Raw genomic sequence first — 21,853 nt, forward strand, 5'->3', positions numbered from 1 at the left:
GAGTGTTCCTTTAACTTGCATAATTGCTATTCGTTCTCCTTTATTGTCTTAGCCATTTTCCATCTTATTGCTACTAGGGTACTGTATCTTACTTATTGCCAGTGCTTTATCCTCGTCTTTGACCCCTTTATATTATTTGTTTGTGGACGGCTGTTGTGAGGGATTCTGCTCGTCAAACAAATGTCTCCTTGGGGAGAATAAAGTTTGGATTGATTGATAAGCTAGCCAGCCATATGTGATGTTTGGCTTTTATACTCGCCGTCTTTCTTCTGTTAAAAGGCAACAAAGAGAGGATATACAACTACACACAGGTATTTTGAAAACATAGAATACTTTATTTCATTCATTTTCCTGAATGACACCATGTGCCGGTTCAAGAGCTTCATCCACGGTTCCATCCGTCAGCGCTACAGTAATCGTGATCCTACCCAACAATAAATAACCCCTCTTTAAAAATAAATACACTCAAAACTCTTTCAGCACACTCATGATCTCTCAATTAGGACTAATGGATTTTCAGTAGCACAACATATTTATACTTTTTTGGAGACAAAACAAAACAAAAAATACTCAAAGCAAACTTGTTTGTACACAAAAACCGTTAAGAGAAGCCTAATCAAAAACCAAGGCAGAATTTAGCTCGTCAGCGAAGACAAATCTACCAGTTCTGACAAGGCAAGTCGTCTTAACATTCAAAGCAACAATCGCCCTCTGCTCAGTAAGAGCTACACAGCCTCCAGCGGCATCACACACACACACACACACACACACACACACGCACACGCACACGTTCCCATTGTAGCACCAATGATCTGAATGCATCTAAATGCCTGATCTGGAACCAGAGAACTCTTTGCTTATTGTCTAATTGGAACTCTCTCGTCTAAGTGGTGACATTGCATTTCTCCATCTGTCACTCCAGACAATTCTTTCTTGAATGTCAAAACAGTAAAACCAAATGATTTTATTGTAATGCAAAACTCGAATGTCTCTCAAACGTCAAGTTACCATATCGTTCCTTTCAACTTCCAGCACCTGAAAACACCTTCTGTGCCATAACATACAGTACATCATCTGTTGAGTGAATATATTCTGTACATGTATTTAACATTAGGGATGCACAATGATATGGGCATGTTATCGGTGTCGGACGATAAAGGCTTTATTAAAATGAAATATCGGCATGGTCCCAAAACCGATAAAATTATGTTTTAATTATGCCCAAATGCCCGATGCTTACATAAATAAAAACATGGCATGTTTTACATAGGCTAAGTTGACGTAGTTTTCTTATTTTGCCCAGTGAATGTGTACATTTTGAAAAGCATTTATGTCTGCATCTGCCAGTGGGCCATCACGATAAGAGTAGGAATAATATAGGCCAAAAAGAGTTGGAAAATATCTGCAAAACAAATCCAATATCGTGCATCCCTATTTAAGATTAAGCAAACCCCTAACCCTGGTAATGTTAGTGCCTAGTTCTATCAACTAAGCTAAGCTCAAATCAAACTTCAGCTTGCAAAAGTATGTGGTGCATCAACAATGATAAATTATGACACAATGTGCACAATGCAGTAATGCACCGCTCTCTCAACACAATCTCATCACTCTAAGATCCTATAGGCCAAGAGCAGCAGAAGCAAAAAGTCTAACCAAAATATTACAAAAGCAAAATTTCGGAAATTAGAATCAGCTCAAACAAACATTCAAAGAGTTGTAGACTAAGTGCAAAATACTGTAAGAGCAAAGAAATAAAATAGAAATCTGAATGCATCGAACTTCCAGTGATTTGCCTTTCAAGACTAACAGGCTGTGACACAACAGGCAACTTGTTGAGCAAAATGTGGCAATGTGCTTGCCAACAGCGTGTGAAGTGTGAAACAGGGAAAAACACACTAATAATATGAGTACATCTCAAGGAGTGATGTCCCAACGCATGAAAAACGGGATGTATCCTTATAGACAATGTTGCCCAGTATGATTTCACAATGAACATGGATGATGCTGATCAGCTACAACCAAGAAGTAGTCTAGACTAGCCACCTACTGTATTCCTGCAAAAATCAGGAAATCATATATACAAGAAAATATTGTACCATATGCCATGCCCTTCTTAACTGAACTCAGGAATGATTTAAGCTCAACTTAGTTCTCGACTGATTTGAACCTCAGCAATAGGGAGTCAGGACAGCGTGCCGGGCGGGTCTTGCATCTCTGTTGGGCCCAGCGCGGTGGCGGGTTCAGACGGCACCGGGCTTGGCACAGTCAGCTGACCATCTGTGTCACACTTCACGGTCCAAGTCCAGCTTGAGCAGTGTTTCCTAGCGGGGGAGAGCACACGGCTTAGTCCACATGTACAGTGCCATAAGCTTTACAGTGCCATCAACTTTACAACAACTGTGTACAGTTGTACACACAACTTTATTTGCACCTATATGTCAAATATGCAGAATTTAAAATGTTTAAGCACGGCTAAAGTATGCACAGGACATGTGCATCTATGTGCAGTGAATATGCCACTGTCTCTGACTTGTCTTATCACTATACTGCCTTATTGCTTGTTGTGTCTCTTGTTGTTTTTGCACTCATATGCCCTGTCACATTTGTACTATGTTGTAAACGGAGTCCACAGCACAAGAATTTCACACGTGATACTTGTACCATGGAGTGACAATAAAAATCTTGAATCTTGAATCTTGAATAGTCCCATCAACTTTACAGTGCCATCAACTTTACAGTGCCATCAACTTTACAGTACCATAAGCTTTTAACCTGTTGGCACCCAGTCAAGCTGCGGAGGCACTGGAGACATCCGAGGACAACTGAGACACACTTCAGCCAAGGAAAGAAACTCTGCCTGCGTTTGAAACGTCTTGGAAGGTTCCTGAGTGAAATGACCCAGAAGTATCTAAGTGGCAGCCATGATAAGAGCTGTTCAAATTCTCTAAATGCTAAGGAAAGGTGCTTCAATGCTTCCTGAGTTAGCTCCTTTAGCATAGTATACGCAGGACCGTCCTTTACGTAAGAAGTGCAGATAAGGCCGTCCCACAATTCCGACAATTCCGACAGTTTAGCTGCAAAGAATAGCTGCGTTAGCTTGCCAACGAGGAACAACGCAAGTTTCTCAACAACCGAGCAGGACACGTATTTCACCATTGAAAGCAGCGTGACTTGTACACGTTAGTCAGTTAGCGTTTCAGTCATTCAGTGGCGTTTTGAGAAATCTTCACATGACGTGAAAAGGTGGAACCCCCGACTATGTGCAGCAGGGTATTTTTTGCCCCTGTGAAATATATTTCGGGGGCATTTTGGATCATTTCCAGGGCAATTTCCTCAAGGAGATGAATGGTGACTACTACTATTTTGACTGACATCACAACACACACTTGTTAAACGGTATCCAGTGTGGTCTTGTTATTTGACCCAGTTTCGGGACGTTCGTGACTGTTTTGATCTCTGCTTGATCACTGTTATGTCTCTGCTTACAATACAGATAGTCATGACATTCTGGACAAAATCTCTCTCCACACACACGCACGCACGCACGCACGCACGCACGCACACACACACACACACACACACACACACACACACACACACACACACACACACACACACACACACACACTGTATAAACATATTTCTCCATTGTTGTATATTGTTGGTCTTTATCTGTTATGCATGTCTCCACGCTGCTTTCTTGGTCAGGTCTCTCTTGAAAGAGATTCTTAATTGGAATGGGACTAATCTGGTTAAAGGACGTTACAGTAATTGAATAAACGGAGGGGAAAAGCATTTATCTAGCTGGGAAACTGCGACTTACGGCTACATATTTTATTTGAAATATCTAACAATCTTTGCCATTGCATAACAACCATGAATAGGACGATTACGGACATGATTTGACATTCAATTAGTGGAGGGAAAAAAAACTCATTTCACATGCACTCAGGTGTGAACGTCATGCTATATGAAAAGCGGTCTGTGTGTGTGTGTGTGTGTGTGTTTCTTGCCTTGACAGAACAGGTGTGAGGACCCAGGGGTGGCCCCTGGATGAGCGGGTCCTGGGACTCTTTGAGGGAGAAGCTCTGCAGAGTGAGACTCCTGGACGGCATGACCTCCTCTCTCCACCACCACAGAGCCACGCCCCCCAGCAGCACATGAGGAACACTGGTACACGCACGCACGCACGCACACACACGTTATTTGTGTAAGTATGTACGTTTATTTGTTTATTAAAAGGTTCCCCATTAGCTGACGCCTAGACGACCGATAAATGACATGACATACAACAATGAAATAGAATGCAAAAAAAAATCTATCACATAAGAATAAAAGAAAAAGAAAAATGAAAGAAGAAGAAAAAGAAAACAAGAGTTAAAAGCAAATCTAGAACCAGATAGAATAATGTAGCATGGTGCGCTAGCCCTCTAACTAGCCAGTGGACCAAATTTTTAACTTACGAAAAGAACATTTCCTTGTATAAAACTCACATAGAAAGCAGATGAGATGACATATGATATGATATAAATCAGGATGGTTTAAGTGGGTAGGTATAACTTCATATATGATATAAATCAGGATGGTTTAAGTGGGTAGGTATAACTTCATATTATGATATAAATCAGGATGGTTTAAGTGGGTAGGTATAACTTCATGAATGAATGCAGAATGCACAATGTACAACTTTCTGTCTGCTTTTGTTTTTGTTCTTTTTACCTTTACCGTCAACAGAGATGACGGTGGCTTACATGTGACGTGATTGGTCGAAGTCGAATACCATCGAACTTCCTCTGGTCTGAAGCCCCCCCCCCCCCCCCCCCCCCCCCCCAAGTACTCATGACTCAGTCATTTCTACTTAAAATACAGTAGTTATTATCCTATAGTTTCTCAGTGCAAAATGTACTGTGCCATAATAGCAACACTGTAAAATTAAGGATTACCCCTTTTCCTGAGCACAACTCTACTGTGGGATTAACCCACATGATAGAGAAGTGTGTATTTTAAATACATGACAGAGCGACAAAGCCGTGTTCAGGTGCCAGTACTGAGGGGGGGGGGGGGGGGGGGGGGGGGGGGGGTGATACCTACCAATAAGAGAGAGAATTCCAGCATATGCAGGATCGGAAGCTGATGCAGAAACCGTTTGAGCGTTGGATGGAATTTCTGGAATGGAGAAAAGCATGGTCAGACAGGGCAGACTGTGCAAACAAATTCAGAAGTTTTCCCAACTAATAATAATCATAATGATAATAAACAAAAACATATCACTATGGCGGCAAATATCACATTATTATTATTATTGAAAATCACCCCAAGCCTACAGCAACTGTCATCCCCCTTTCATCCCTCTTTATGGCACAAAGATATCGTTTGATCAAGAAAGTGGTGGCACGGTGGTGGGGCAGTGGTAGCGCTGTCGCCTCACAGCAAGAAGGTCCTGGGTTTGATTCCCGCCTGTGGGTCTGTGCACCCCCTGTCTTCGTTGCCTATTGCCCAGGTGGGCTATCTCGTGAAAAGGGCCTTTCTGTGTAGAGTTTGCAGGTTCTCCCCGTGCTCACCTGGGGTTTCCTCTAGTATAGAAGAACCCGCCACTAAAAACATGCAAGAGGTCGCCTGACCAGCGACGACAACGACAAAGATGGTCCCCGGGTGCTGTAATTACAGCTTAAGCTGCCCACTGCTCCTGACTGCCCCTTGGAGGAAGGACGTGCCTTGTCTGGGTTAACCCATTGATACCTGATGCAGCATTTGCGTGTATATCCCTCATTTGTGTGTGTATCCCTTTAAGACCGAAGGGATACACACACAAATGCTGCATCAGGTATCAATGGGTTAAACGAGCAGAGAGTGGGTTTCACCAGCCACCGTCAGCATGGCTGTGTGTGTGTGGCTGCAATGCATGCATGCGTTGTGGGTGACAAATAAAGACGGGTTTGTCCGTCCAGTTCTTCTTCTATTTGTCAGTTATTTAATAACCGTCAATTAAGCTAGTTTGAATGTTGTTTTTGAAGTGGCAGGTAAGATGATCTGCTTAATTGACGGTTATTAAATAACCGTCAAAGAGAGGAAGCCCATTGTATGTCGTTCTCACGTAAGCTCAAATAAAATTTGTCTAAGGATTTGGGGCACAATGGCTGAATTTTGTGCAGTGGCTAATACTGCTTTGGATGGTAATCTATGGTGGTCAAGGAAACAGATAACTGCCAAGGCTGAAACAAACGTAAACAAACAAACAATCACGCACGCACGCACGCGCGCACACACACACACACACACACACACACACAAATTTCAAGACAAGAATGCGGAACAGGCTAACATTATACATGACACACACACACACACACACACACACACACACAGTTAAATTTAGCTGTGAGAAAATGTTTATGCTCTGCATAGAACTCCACGTTTTCTTATTTCACTATTAGTGAAATTTTGTTTCCATGTCTTTGGGTTTGATCCATGTCTTCTAGTTAGAGCGCTTTGGCTTGGCAACAAACATTAATGCGTTTCAATCCTGTTAAAAAGCTAAAAATATTTCTGATAGGCATTTGAACTGACATTTAATACTGAATATGCTTTGGAAGTGTTTTCTATGGTGTTGATTTGATAAGCTATTCGAAATTAATCAAAGACACTAAGTTTATATGTAAAAAAACAAACTTTTTGCTTGGTTCGCTGGGCTGAGACTCGGCCCTGGATGTTTAGGGCCCGAGACGGGCTAATGCCTACCCCACACTTAATAATCCAAAAAGGTTCATAGTGTCTATACTTTACTTAGATTGATAGGTTTTCTTTTATATCAGACACAGGTTTGTGTTCCTACCTGACATGTTTCGACGGTAATACTTGCGTCTTCTTCAGAGGTGTCACTAGATGGTGTGTGACGTGTCTTTAACAGCTGATGTTGTTTACAGAGGCGTGATCGTCCTGTCAGATTTGACAGGACGACCACGCCCCTCGCTGTCATCTCGCCGTTTGAGAACGCTGCTCCAGGTGGTGGAAAGCATGTAAGCCCCCTCGTCCCGGTTCATCGTCGTTTGCGCCCGCTTCCTGATCTCCACTGCCTCCATAATCCAGCGCTGGTGTTTGTTGTCCTGGGTGCGGATGACTTTGGCCTTATCCCAGTCCATAATGTGGTTCTCCCTTTTGCAGTGATCTGTGATTGCTGATTTGAGATTTTCTTGTAGTGCCTGTTCCTTTATAGCCCGTGTATGCCTTTTTGTTGTCTCCTTCTCACATTCCTTTTGGTGCTCTTTTTTGCGGGTGATGAATGACCGTCCTGTTTCTCCTATGTATGTAAACACCAGCGCTGGATTATGGAGGCAGTGGAGATCAGGAAGCGGGCACAAATGACGATGAACCGGGACGAGGGGGCTTACATGCTTTCCACCACCTGGAGCAGCGTTCTCAAACGGCGAGATGACAGCGAGGGGCGTGGTCGTCCTGTCAAATCTGACAGGACGACCACGCCTCTGTAAACAACATCAGCTGTTAAAGACACGTCACACACCATCTAGTGACACCTCTGATGAAGACGGAAGTATTACCGTCGAAACATGTCAGGTAGGAACACAAACCTGTGTCTGATATAAAAGAAAACCTATCAACCTACCCCACACTACAGGATTTTCAAATCCTTGAAGATTATAAAAATCTTGAGAGCCCACACACTACAGGACAGAGAGAGCCGATTTTTTAACATTTCAATCTTGGGACACACATACAATCGCGTCTGTTCAAACGCAACCCCACACACTAGAAGATTATGCCGAAGATTCACCTTGGAAGCAGGGCTCGACGTTAACTTTTAAAATGCCTATTCAGTGTGCGCACCGGGTGTAGTAGTGTCATTTCGTTTTCTAAACAAATTTTATTTTTTGTTTTTATAATGCATTTGCACTGAAAGGATTTGTTTAACTAATATTTGCGCGGACACCCATTCGGGGTGTAGGCCTACTGTGCACGGCCAGGCGAAAACCGTCTGCACAGATGCCTTGTGGAGGGGCGCGTCTGCTGATTTGACTCACTTTTCCGTGCGGACACTCGCCGATGCGGGAAGCATAATGAGACCTAAGCGCTTGTTGTAGGCTACATGCTTTGCAGTATAGCATTAGTTTTCCGTCCCGTTCAAAGACGCACGGGTATTTCACCTCGATGACAATTTCCTCGTTCTTTGTTTCTGTGCGGGGCTGCTGGCGGACGCGGACCAGATTATTTTGCGAAAAACTGTAATGGAAACGCAGCTACTACTGGCTCTCTGCTCAAAATGCAATCGCCTGTCGGGTTGTAAATATCTAACATGTTAGATATGCCCGATTCACAATCGGGAAGAGGCAGTCTTCCCGATTGTGAATCTTTGAACCCCACACACTACAGGATCATTTGAGAAGATTATCTGCCTGACGCGCTTCAAATCGGGAGCACCCGCGAGAAAATCGGGAGGGGGGAATCTTGGCCATAATCTTGCAAATTATCCTGTAGTGTGGGGTAGGCATAAGGCCGTACAGGGCTCTAAATGAATCATCTACTTAGGGCTGCCCTCTAGAAGTTGATGAGTCGAATCATCAGTTTCTTCAAGTCGAGCAGTCTTCTTTTCTTTATTTTTTGTCAGTCAGTGTGGTGTGCATTATATCAGGGATAAAATAGATAGAAGCTTACAAAAGTGCACAGGGTCTAGGGATAAGATTTCAATGAGGAATTATACATTTTTTACCCAGTTACCTAAAAAAAGATTAACGAGAGAAGCTGACGGTTAATTGATGAGTCAGAGAAGTGAGCTGAGAAGCCGGGGCTAGCGCTTCAATTACCGCCGGCAACGCACTCCAAACTTTGCCAGTTGTGTCACCATATTGTTTTCTTCAGTTTCACACATGGGTGGCCTCTCTGTTACTACACACAACAGTCACTGAGCGCACAGCCTCGGTGGTTCATGTAAGCAGGGACTACACACAACAGTCACTGAGCGCACAGCCTCGGTGGTTCATGTAAGCAGGGACTACACACAACAGTCACTGAGCGCACAGCCTCGGTGGTTCATGTAAGCAGGGACTACACACAACAGTCACTGAGCGCACAGCCTCAGTGGTTCATGTAAGCAGGGACTACACACAACAGTCACAGAGCGCACAGCCTCGGTGGTTCATGTAAGCAGGGACTACACACAACAGTCACTGAGCGCACAGCCTCGGTGGTTCATGTAAGCAGGGACTACACACAACAGTCACTGAGCGCACAGCCTCGGTGGTTCATGTAAGCAGGGACTACACACAACAGTCACTGAGCGCACAGCCTCAGTGGTTCATGTAAGCAGGGACTACACACAACAGTCACAGAGCGCACAGCCTCGGTGGTTCATGTAAGCAGGGACTACACACAACAGTCACTGAGCGCACAGCCTCGGTGGTTCATGTAAGCAGGGACTACACACAACAGTCACTGAGCGCACAGCCTCGGTGGTTCATGGAAGCAGGGACTACACACAACAGTCACTGAGCGCACAGCCTCGGTGGTTCATGTAAGCAGGGACTACACACAACAGTCACTGAGCGCACAGCCTCAGTGGTTCATGTAAGCAGGGACTACACACAACAGTCACAGAGCGCACAGCCTCGGTGGTTCATGTAAGCAGGGACTACACACAACAGTCACTGAGCGCACAGCCTCGGTGGTTCATGTAAGCAGGGACTACACACAACAGTCACTGAGCGCACAGCCTCGGTGGTTCATGTAAGCAGGGACTACACACAACAGTCACTGAGCGCACAGCCTCGGTGGTTCATGTAAGCAGGGACTACACACAACAGTCACTGAGCGCACAGCCTCGGTGGTTCATGTAAGCAGGGACTACACACAACAGTCACTGAGCGCACAGCCTCGGTGGTTCATGTAAGCAGGGACTACACACAACAGTCACTGAGCGCACAGCCTCGGTGGTTCATGTAAGCAGGGACTACACACAACAGTCACTGAGCGCACAGCCTCGGTGGTTAATGTAAGCAGGGACTACACACAACAGTCACTGAGCGCACAGCCTCAGTGGTTCATGTAAGCAGGGACTACACACAACAGTCACTGAGCGCACAGCCTCGGTGGTTCATGGAAGCAGGGACTACACACAACAGTCACTGAGCGCACAGCCTCGGTGGTTCATGGAAGCAGGGACTACACACAACAGTCACTGAGCGCACAGCCTCGGTGGTTCATGTAAGCAGGGACTACACACAACAGTCACTGAGCGCACAGCCTCGGTGGTTCATGTAAGCAGGGACTACACACAACAGTCACTGAGCGCACAGCCTCGGTGGTTCATGTAAGCAGGGACTACACACAACAGTCACTGAGCGCACAGCCTCGGTGGTTCATGGAAGCAGGGACTACACACAACAGTCACTGAGCGCACAGCCTCGGTGGTTCATGTAAGCAGGGACTACACACAACAGTCACTGAGCGCACAGCCTCGGTGGTTCATGTAAGCAGGGACTACACACAACAGTCACTGAGCGCACAGCCTCGGTGGTTCATGTAAGCAGGGACTACACACAACAGTCACTGAGCGCACAGCCTCGGTGGTTAATGTAAGCAGGGACTACACACAACAGTCACTGAGCGCACAGCCTCGGTGGTTAATGTAAGCAGGGACTACACACAACAGTCACTGAGCGCACAGCCTCGGTGGTTAATGTAAGCAGGGACTACACACAACAGTCACTGAGCGCACAGCCTCGGTGGTTAATGGAAGCAGGGACTACACACAACAGTCACTGAGCGCACAGCCTCGGTGGTTCATGTAAGCAGGGACTACACACAACAGTCACTGAGCGCACAGCCTCGGTGGTTCATGTAAGCAGGGACTACACACAACAGTCACTGAGCGCACAGCCTCGGTGGTTCATGTAAGCAGGGACTACACACAACAGTCACTGAGCGCACAGCCTCGGTGGTTCATGGAAGCAGGGACTACACACAACAGTCACTGAGCGCACAGCCTCGGTGGTTCATGGAAGCAGGGACTACACACAACAGTCACTGAGCGCACAGCCTCGGTGGTTCATGTAAGCAGGGACTACACACAACAGTCACTGAGCGCACAGCCTCGGTGGTTCATGTAAGCAGGGACTACACACAACAGTCACTGAGCGCACAGCCTCGGTGGTTAATGTAAGCAGGGACTACACACAACAGTCACTGAGCGCACAGCCTCGGTGGTTAATGTAAGCAGGGACTACACACAACAGTCACTGAGCGCACAGCCTCGGTGGTTAATGTAAGCAGGGACTACACACAACAGTCACTGAGCGCACAGCCTCGGTGGTTCATGTAAGCAGGGACTACACACAACAGTCACTGAGCGCACAGCCTCGGTGGTTAATGGAAGCAGGGACTACACACAACAGTCACTGAGCGCACAGCCTCGGTGGTTCATGTAAGCAGGGACTACACACAACAGTCACTGAGCGCACAGCCTCGGTGGTTAATGGAAGCAGGGACTACACACAACAGTCACTGAGCGCACAGCCTCGTGGTTCATGTAAGCAGGGACTACACACAGTCACTGAGCGCACAGCCTCGGTAGTTCATGTAAGCAGGGACTACACACAGTCACTGAGCGCACAGCCTCGGTGGTTCATGTAAGCAGGGACTACACACAACAGTCACTGAGTGCACAGCCTCGGTGGTTCATGTAAGCAGGGACTACACACAGTCACTGAGCGCACAGCCTCGGTGGTTCATGTAAGCAGGGACTACACACAACAGTCACTGAGCGCACAGCCTCGTGGTTCATGTAAGCAGGGACTACACACAACAGTCACTGAGCGCACAGCCTCGGTGGTTAATGGAAGCAGGGACTACACACAACAGTCACTGAGGGCACAGCCTCGGTGGTTCATGTAAGCAGGGACTACACACAACAGTCACTGAGCGCACAGCCTCGTGGTTCATGTAAGCAGGGACTACACACAACAGTCACTGAGCGCACAGCCTCGGTGGTTAATGGAAGCAGGGACTACACACAACAGTCACTGAGCGCACAGCCTCGGTGGTTAATGGAAGCAGGGACTACAACACAACAGTCACTGAGCGCACAGCCTCGGTGGTTCATGTAAGCAGGGACTACACACAACAGTCACTGAGCGCACAGCCTCAGTGGTTAACGTAAGCAGGGACTACACACAACAGTCACTGAGCGCACAGCCTCGGTGGTTAATGGAAGCAGGGACTACACACAACAGTCACTGAGCGCACAGCCTCGGTGGTTCATGTAAGCAGGGACTACACACAACAGTCACTGAGCGCACAGCCTCGGTGGTTCATGTAAGCAGGGACTACACACAACAGTCACTGAGCGCACAGCCTCGGTGGTTAATGGAAGCAGGGACTACACACAACAGTCACTGAGCGCACAGCCTCGGTGGTTAATGGAAGCAGGGACTACACACAACAGTCACTGAGCGCACAGCCTCGGTGGTTCATGTAAGCAGGGACTACACACAACAGTCACTGAGCGCACAGCCTCGTGGTTCATGTAAGCAGGGACTACACACAACAGTCACTGAGCGCACAGCCTCGGTGGTTAATGGAAGCAGGGACTACACACAACAGTCACTGAGCGCACAGCCTCGGTGGTTCATGTAAGCAGGGACTACACACAACAGTCACTGAGCGCACAGCCTCGGTGGTTAACGGAAGCAGGGACTACACACAACAGTCACTGAGCGCACAGCCTCGGTGGTTCATGTAAGCAGGGACTACACACAACAGTCACTGAGCGCACAGCCTCGGTGGTTAATGGAAGCAGGGACTACACACAACAGTCACTGAGCGCACAGCCTCGGTGGTTAATGGAAGCAGGGACTACACACAACAGTCACTGAGCGCACAGCCTCGGTGGTTAATGGAAGCAGGGACTACACACACAAATTGTTTGGACATCACACAGTTGTTCCAGGACGAATTCCGAGTGCATTTGTCGACCCAACACAGCGTTTCCTTGCCAGGGGAGATGGGTCTGAAATAATCACTGAAACTCATGCCAATGCCCATTTTCTGTAACCTGACGCTGCCAGATGGATGGTTTTGTTTCAAAAAAAGATATGGGCCGTGATCTGATCTCATGATCTCGTGCGAATCCAGCTGCCTTGCAAGGTTACATTTTCTGATTGCCAGACAGTAAAAAATAAAATAAAATAAATAAATAAATAAATAAATAAATACAAATAAAAAAAATAAGAATAGTCGAATATTTGTATTGAACAGCAGAATGCGATTCAACTGACAGAATTCTGAGTCGGGCACAGTCCTATCTCCGTGCGTCATTACTCACCACCATCACTGTTCTGTCCTGCTTCTGAAGAACTGCAGGTGAACTGTGGAGTCTCAGACAACAGGTCAATGATGCAATCATGCTGGCACACCGTCCCGCTACCTCCGCATACAGCAGGACCTAAAGACCAACAGAGTTAGTCTGGGTTGTAATGGGAGGGTCACAGGTTCACAGGGCTTTTGGGAGTATCTTTAATTTACAACATGGGGCAAGATTATATCGGCCGGAAAGCCAGAAACTTCAGCACTTGGCCAAGTAATCATTGAGCTATTTGGCATAATAATGTTGGAATCACTATGTATAATATGGTGATTATATTGATTGATTTATTGATGCACCATCATACCGTCTGGTTGAATAACCGGGTGAAGGAGGACCAGGCCGCCCGGAGAGGTGATGTTTTTCAGCAGGACTCGGAAGCGGTTGCCGCTGTGCTTGTCCGCACGGCAGACGGAGCGGGTGACTTCTTCACTCCAGTAGACAAAACCCTGGTGCAGAACAGAGCGGGACAGGATTGTCATTTCACTGCAAACTGTCATAATCAACTGAAGGATGATGATGAGTTAAGTTGCAAGCAAAATCTCACTACAATTCCTCACAAAATGTCATGATTAAGGCAATGAATGAATACAAAAATAAATAAATAAAATGTATAATATAATGATGATGATGATGATAATAATAACGTTAGCTGGGAATAAAATATGGTTCTAATTTTTGCTGACTCAACCTGAATGAGTTACGAACTTACGGGCATTATGGAGTCAGTAGTGTACTATTAGTGTACTTTTATTATACTGTAGCAGTGTTTTGACGTTTATTGTGTTCCTTTTATTTTACCACACACTGGAACCTTGTTTAGTGCTGCACAAACACACAATAACAAGCTTCCAAAGAACAGAGGAAGCGGAAGATGATGATTCCTCCAAACCCTCCAAATGCGATTGTTGATTTGCACCTCAAATACGGCCAATCCGAAGGGCCGGTCCAGATAGCCATTGGACTCCACCACCACTTTCCGGTGACGACCCTCCAGACTAACTCTGGAGATGGTCCGCTTCTCCTGGTCGGCCCAGTACAGCAGCCTACGAGGCATGTCTAGGAAAGAAAGAAAAATAAATCCAATAACATAAAGACTGCTGCTGCTACCATGTTTGCTATTATGTTCTTATCCTGCTTTTTTAGCTGATAGTATCTGCATCAATGTCACTGAGTCAATCAATGCCAAAACCAATATCAGTGCAAAAACCTCAGGATGTGAAGAGTTGATGCTAGGACAGAGAGCTGAAGTTGGGAATTTCTTTGGATTCCTCATATCTGAACCATAAACAAGAATGACTTTTGAAGGACAGGTGAGGGATTTCATCACTGTACTGCTCTAAACATTTTTTGGCACGTCTCTATTTTTCAATTTAAAAAAATTAAGTAATTAAGTTTGGTAATGCTGGTGTGGGAAAAAAAGCCTGTTCAAGAACCTACCAGTTCCAGAGAATTCCAGAACTTACCCTTAAAGCTGCCGACTTTCAGAACCTACCCAGAGAGATGGCGACAGGGTTGCGTATGGAGGAAGTGACCAGTGCCATCCTGTCTTGGCCGTCCAAGTTTGCCCTCTCAATTTTGGGGGCGCTGCCACTCTCTGCCCAGAAGAGCAGCCTGAGGAAACAGCAGCAATGAGTGAAAAACACAGCCTAAAGGTCAAAGTTCAGCTCCTCGCTCCTCAAATCAAGGTAGGGAAAAAGGCAAAAGGCCGGAAACTAAAGGGTCTTGGAAGAAGGTCACTGCTTCAATTCCCGGACTGGCTGGGAACATCAGAATGCTCTGCCTGCCCGTGACAAAGGCCATTGAGAAGTCTTAAGGCCCAAAGCTTAATACCCAACTGTTTTACTGGAGCTGCTCAGTGGACTTGTTCTATTCACAAGGCAGCTATCTCCACAGTCCTGCTGAGAGCAGGGACTGTAGGATAGGGTCCACTTGTAATCGTTAGCAGCATATGGCTGAATCTGGCCCGGGTGGGCGGAGTCAGCAGTTAATATTGATTGATTATTTTATTCATTGTGTCATGCACTTTTGACAGTGCCCAGCCCACATGGGTATACAAGACACACAAAATACAAAATAAACAATACAAGATAGGCCAGTGCTATAGTGGTACAACTAAATCACAATATAACAAGCGCCTAAAACAACAAAACAGATCATTACATCACTTTCTAAACAGAACATTCTGCCTTTGCTCCCAGGCCTGAGAGATACAATTTCCTAAAAAGGTTACTTTCTTAAAACACAAGTTTTTCATAATCATCCAACTCAAAAAAATCAACATAAATAGAGGACATTTTACTGAAGAGTATGTCCCTTGCATCATCGTAAGCTGCACAATAGAACAGAAAATGAATCTCGTTCTCAATTTCACACAGGTCACAAAGCAAATAGTCTATCTTCTTCAGGGGTAGCATTAAACCTACCAGTCTCCAGTGCCAAGGGCAGAGTCCCAGAGCATAACTGAGCACACAGGGACCTTTTTCGTCTATCCAAATCAAACTTTACATAAGGCTCTACACAGTAACTGTCTTTTATGAGACGATAGGTTCATAGCTTTGGTTTAAACCATAAATCAACAGACCATTTGTCTTTAAAAGAAACATATCACTCTTAGTCTCTCGAATATCACAAACTAACCTGTTATGAAAAAGAAATGACAAATCGTTCAAATAGAATAAAGATTTAAATTAAATTGCCCAGGGACGTCTATGGGCAATGTCCCAATTCAATATCTTTTTTGTGATTCTCTGATCAGACATCCTCACGAGTCTATTCCATAGTCGAAGCATTTGCCCTAATATTAATGCGGACTACGCCACGGTGCAACCTTATATATTGATATGCATATTATCATGTGACGCCATTTGGCAACTTCTATCGGCTTTCTGAGCTGGAAAAGAGTTTGCAACAATGTGGGCCAGCTATATTCTAGGTTTTACCTGCAACACTGCGGGCCAGCTATATTCTAGGTTTTACCTGCAACACTGTGGGCCAGCTATATTCTAGGTTTTACCTGCAACACTGCGGGCCAGCTATATTCTAGGTTTTACCTGCAACACTGCGGGCCACCTATATTCTAGGTTTTACCTGCAACACTGTGGGCCAGCTATATTCTAGGTTTTACCTGCAACACTGCGGGCCAGCTATATTCTAGGTTTTACCTGCAACACTGCGGGCCAGCTATATTCTAGGTTTTACCTGCAACACTGTGGGCCAGCTATATTCTAGGTTTTACCTGCAACACTGCGGGCCAGCTATATTCTAGGTTTTACCTGCAACACTGCGGGCCAGCTATATTCTAGGTTTTACCTGCAACACTGCGGGCCAGCTATATTCTAGGTTTTACCTGCAACACTGCGGGCCAGCTATATTCTAGGTTTTACCTGCAACACTGCGGGCCAGCTATATTCTAGGTTTTACCTGCAACACTGCGGGCCAGCTATATTCTAGGTTTTACCTGCAACACTGCGGGCCAGCTATATTCTAGGTTTTACCTAGTATTTGACCTTCCCCTCTGCGCCCTTTACATTATTGCAAAATCAGGAGAAAAAACAACAACCAAAAAAAGTTAATGTTGTGTTACAAAGGGAGAATTGCAAAATGTTTTGAGTCCAGAATGTTCCATAAGCCATTCACCCCCTGATCTAACGATAGGAGAGATGATGCCACCTTTTCCATGTTTAAAAGGTTCAGAAAATCCTTATCCAAATTAAAACAATTTCCAGTTCACAAGGATTGTGCATTTCGTTGTAAGGGCAGCCAGTGCTCCAATTTTTTGCACAGATTTAGAATGAATGCCACTGGGCTGAGTACCCAACAAACGTGATTGTGTGTAGTGGTACTGTACGCATGAGGCATTTTCAGCACCACCCTTCCCTGGATAGCTAAACGTTTGAAAGGCTTGTATTTATCAACCTTCTGAGACTACAATCATTTAAGGGCATGTGCATGGGCAGAAGAAAACCTGAACAAGCCACTGAACAAAACACGAGTATGTTGGAATAACACCATTACCTGGATGCATAAATCCCATTCCTGGTCCCACCTACCCCAGGAGAGGCTCCACAGTCACGGCGGTAGGCTTGTCCAGGCCTCTGATGAGCGGCCGCTGTGCCAAGCCGCCCAGCAGGCCTATATTAACAGAACCATCCTTTATATCGGTCCAGTAGAGGAGCTGGTGGATCCAGTCCACTGCCAGGCCCGTCACTGAACCTTGACCTTTCAGCACCAACATGGGCTGCTGGGGCTTCCCATCCATGTTGACCCTGGGGAAAACATCCAGGTTGAGAGGATTTAAAATACTGTACATAACATCATATGCCTTTTGACAGACACGTTTTATTCATCAAAGTCCTACATCTGGCAGTGTCAGTGCCTCTAGCCTCTAGTGTCAGTACTCTAGCCTGATATTCAGGTTCATTATTCAACCTGAGATTACCTCCTTGTTAGCCTTTTTCTTTGTGTGTCTGTGTGGGGGGCGGGATTGATTTCCCCTGAAACCAATAGTGATGGACCTGAACCTATCACTAGTGACTGACATATCTGAACCTATCACTAGTGACTGACATATCTGAACCTATCACTAGTGACTAGGGGTGGGAATCACCAGATGCCCACGATACGATACTGAAACGATACTTGAGTCACGATACGATAGTATTGCGATACTGCGATATTTTCGATATTGCGATATATCGATATTGCGATATATTGAATATTGCGATATTTTGATATATTGCGATTTCTTACTTTTTCAACTGCAAATTATGTCCCCAAAGGAAAACTTTGTCAACATCTGGTTTATATAAGAACAATTGTTCAGTCTGTACATCTGACTTCATGCAGCAACATTGTCAAGTAGAGAGACCAACAACTTTCATAAAGTCATGTCATAGTTGCATGCACCTGACAAACTGAACTGTTTGTTACAGTCTACTTACAGTCCACCTTAACTGGATGTGTGTGTGGACTACTGTACTTATGTAGTTTTTGCAACTTCACTTCACTTACACAAAACATTTTGTGCAGCCCATTCAGTAACTGGGGAATTTGTAAATGACTGTTATGACAAAACTGTTACTGTTAAAACAAAATGAAAATATGCTACCGTTTGTTTACTGCTGGCCTTGGAACTAAAGTTTATAGTAGCCCGGTGGCCTGGCATGGCCTGCATTTTTTTTTTATTTTTTTACAATATCGATACTTGGCGTCCAAATATCGATACAATATCGTCAGGCAAAATATCGCGATACTGTGGTGTATCGATTTTCCCCCCCACCCCTACTAGTGACTGACATATCTGAACCTATCACTAGTGACCGACATATCTGAACCTATCACTAGTGACTGACATATCTGAACTGATCACTAGTGACTGACATATCTGAACCTATCACTAGTGACCGACATATCTGAACCTATCACTAGTGACTGACATATCTGAACCTATCACTAGTGACCGACATATCTGAACCTATCACTAGTGACTGACATATCTGAACCTATCACTAGTGACTGACATATCTGAACCTATCACTAGTGACCAACATATCTGAACCTATCACTAGTGACTGACATATCTGAACCTATCACTAGTGACTGACATATCTGAACCGATCACTAGTGACTGACATATCTGAACCTATCACTAGTGACCGACATATCTGAACCTATCACTAGTGACTGACATATCTGAACCTATCACTAGTGACTGACATATCTGAACCTATCACTAGTGACCGACATATCTGAACCTATCACTAGTGACCGACATATCTGAACTGATCACAATGACCGGCGTATCTGAACTGATCACAGTGACCGATGCGTCCGGCCGCTCTAGCGTTCAGTCACACTGAGGCTGCAGTCAGTTAGCCTCTACATCAGTCACACTGAGGCTGCAGTCAGTTAGCCTCCTACATCAGCGGTTCCCAACCTTTTCTGACTCATGACCCACTTGAAAATGTCAAAAATGTCCGCGGCCCACATAAACAGTACGGACAGAGGCCAAATAATGCATTCTCAGAGCACTTTTTATTTTAACGATAAAAGGAGACTCATCTAAAAGTGAGTCTGCAATAGGCTAATTAATTGCTGCTACTGCAACTCCACCAAGAATGTCGTACGATTTTGACAAAAAAAATGTTGGAAAGATAATATCTTGGATAAGGGGTGATTTCAACATCCTGGAACCAGGATAGCCTTGCTCTACCCTTTGAGCCACATTGGGAATGGAACCCCTGACCATGGTAGTGTTAGTTTCAGACCTCTACTTACTGAGCTACACAGGGCCATGTGTGGTGAAATACTATAGGGCCATGTGTGGTGAAATACTATAGGGCCATGTGTGGTCAAATACTATAGGGCCATGTGTGGTTAAATACTATAGGGCCATGTGTGGTCAAATACTATAGGGCCATGTGTGGTGAAATACTATAGGGCCATGTGTGGTGAAATACTATAGGGGCCATGTGTGGTTAAATACTATAGGGGCCATGTGTGGTGAAATACTATAGGGCCATGTGTGGTGAAATACTATAGGGCCATGTGTGGTGAAATACTATAGGGCCATGTGTGGTGAAATACTATAGGGGCCATGTGTGGTTAAATACTATAGGGGCCATGTGTGGTTAAATACTATAGGGCCATGTGTGGTGAAATACTATAGGGCCATGTGTGGTGAAATACTATAGGGGCCATGTGTGGTGAAATACTATAGGGGCCATGTGTGGTGAAATACTATAGGGCCATGTGTGGTGAAATACTATAGGGCCATGTGTGGTTAAATACTATAGGGCCATGTGTGGTCAAATACTATAGGGGCCATGTGTGGTTAAATACTATAGGGGCCATGTGTGGTTAAATACTATAGGGCCATGTGTGGTGAAATACTATAGGGCCATGTGTGGTTAAATACTATAGGGGCCATGTGTGGTGAAATACTATAGGGCCATGTGTGGTGAAATACTATAGGGCCATGTGTGGTGAAATACTATAGGGCCATGTGTGGTGAAATACTATAGGGCCATGTGTGGTGAAATACTATAGGGCCATGTGTGGTGAAATACTATAGGGCCATGTGTGGTCAAATACTATAGGGCCATGTGTGGTCAAATACTATAGGGCCATGTGTGGTCAAATACTATAGGGCCATGTGTGGTGAAATACTATAGGGGCCATGTGTGGTGAAATACTATAGGGGCCATGTGTGGTGAAATACTATAGGGCCATGTGTGGTGAAATACTATAGGGCCATGTGTGGTTAAATACTATAGGGGCCATGTGTGGTGAAATACTATAGGGGCCATGTGTGGTGAAATACTATAGGGCCATGTGTGGTTAAATACTATAGGGCCATGTGTGGTGAAATACTATAGGGGCCATGTGTGGTGAAATACTATAGGGGCCATGTGTGGTGAAATACTATAGGGCCATGTGTGGTGAAATACTATAGGGCCATGTGTGGTTAAATACTATAGGGGCCATGTGTGGTGAAATACTATAGGGGCCATGTGTGGTGAAATACTATAGGGCCATGTGTGGTGAAATACTATAGGGCCATGTGTGGTGAAATACTATAGGGCCATGTGTGGTTAAATACTATAGGGCCATGTGTGGTCAAATACTATAGGGGCCATGTGTGGTTAAATACTATAGGGGCCATGTGTGGTTAAATACTATAGGGCCATGTGTGGTGAAATACTATAGGGCCATGTGTGGTTAAATACTATAGGGGCCATGTGTGGTGAAATACTATAGGGCCATGTGTGGTGAAATACTATAGGGCCATGTGTGGTGAAATACTATAGGGCCATGTGTGGTGAAATACTATAGGGCCATGTGTGGTGAAATACTATAGGGCCATGTGTGGTGAAATACTATAGGGCCATGTGTGGTGAAATACTATAGGGCCATGTGTGGTCAAATACTATAGGGCCATGTGTGGTCAAATACTATAGGGCCATGTGTGGTCAAATACTATAGGGCCATGTGTGGTGAAATACTATACAGAGCCAGCCACGCTTTTGTCTTGATTCATTCATGTGATAAACATTTTAAATTATTATTTAATTCATGCTAGAGATAGGCCTGCATCTTTAGAATTTTGGTGGGCTTAATTATTGGTAGACAGCAGCAGATGGAAGGATTGAATTAGATTAATTACAAGTTTAAAATATAGATTCTGTCTGACAACTCTGTTTTCCCACATTATAAGACCTTTTTTCTCTTCCTCATTTTCTATCAATAACTAACTGTAATAACTGTAACTCAAAACCACACTCTCGCTTCCTCTATGGTTTCCTCCTTTGCGTGTCTTTTTTCCTCCAGTATTAAATCATTGTGTATCACTTTGGTTCTGTGTTACATCACTGAACAAATAAATACCGTAGTTGAAAATAAATGGGGTTCTAGTCAATGAATGAGGTGTCAAGTTAGTCAAAAAGGTTAAAGACGAAATTAACCCAACGGAGCCCAAGTGGC

General features: G+C 44.9%; 1 protein-coding gene across 1 annotated transcript in view; it reads right to left on the reverse strand.

The window, feature by feature from the left end:
• Nucleotides 1–396: 396 nt before the first annotated feature.
• The window catches only part of LOC310786252 (low-density lipoprotein receptor-like), a gene marked incomplete at its 5' end in the record, with an annotated part of 45,901 nt that continues 24,444 nt past the window's right edge, over nt 397–21,853 (reverse strand). The window contains 8 exons of the mRNA XM_083647412.1: nt 397–2,321; nt 4,014–4,170; nt 5,088–5,166; nt 13,331–13,450; nt 13,677–13,818; nt 14,289–14,428; nt 14,865–14,983; nt 17,422–17,637. Coding sequence (XP_083503538.1) covers nt 2,283–2,321; nt 4,014–4,170; nt 5,088–5,166; nt 13,331–13,450; nt 13,677–13,818; nt 14,289–14,428; nt 14,865–14,983; nt 17,422–17,637 — 1,012 coding nt within the window. The 3' untranslated portion in view covers nt 397–2,282. The remainder of the gene's footprint in view (nt 2,322–4,013; nt 4,171–5,087; nt 5,167–13,330; nt 13,451–13,676; nt 13,819–14,288; nt 14,429–14,864; nt 14,984–17,421; nt 17,638–21,853) is intronic.

This window comes from Poromitra crassiceps (genome assembly GCF_964638095.1).
Source record: "Poromitra crassiceps genome assembly, chromosome: 12".
In the NCBI taxonomy this organism is placed as follows: Eukaryota; Metazoa; Chordata; class Actinopteri; order Beryciformes; family Melamphaidae; genus Poromitra; species Poromitra crassiceps.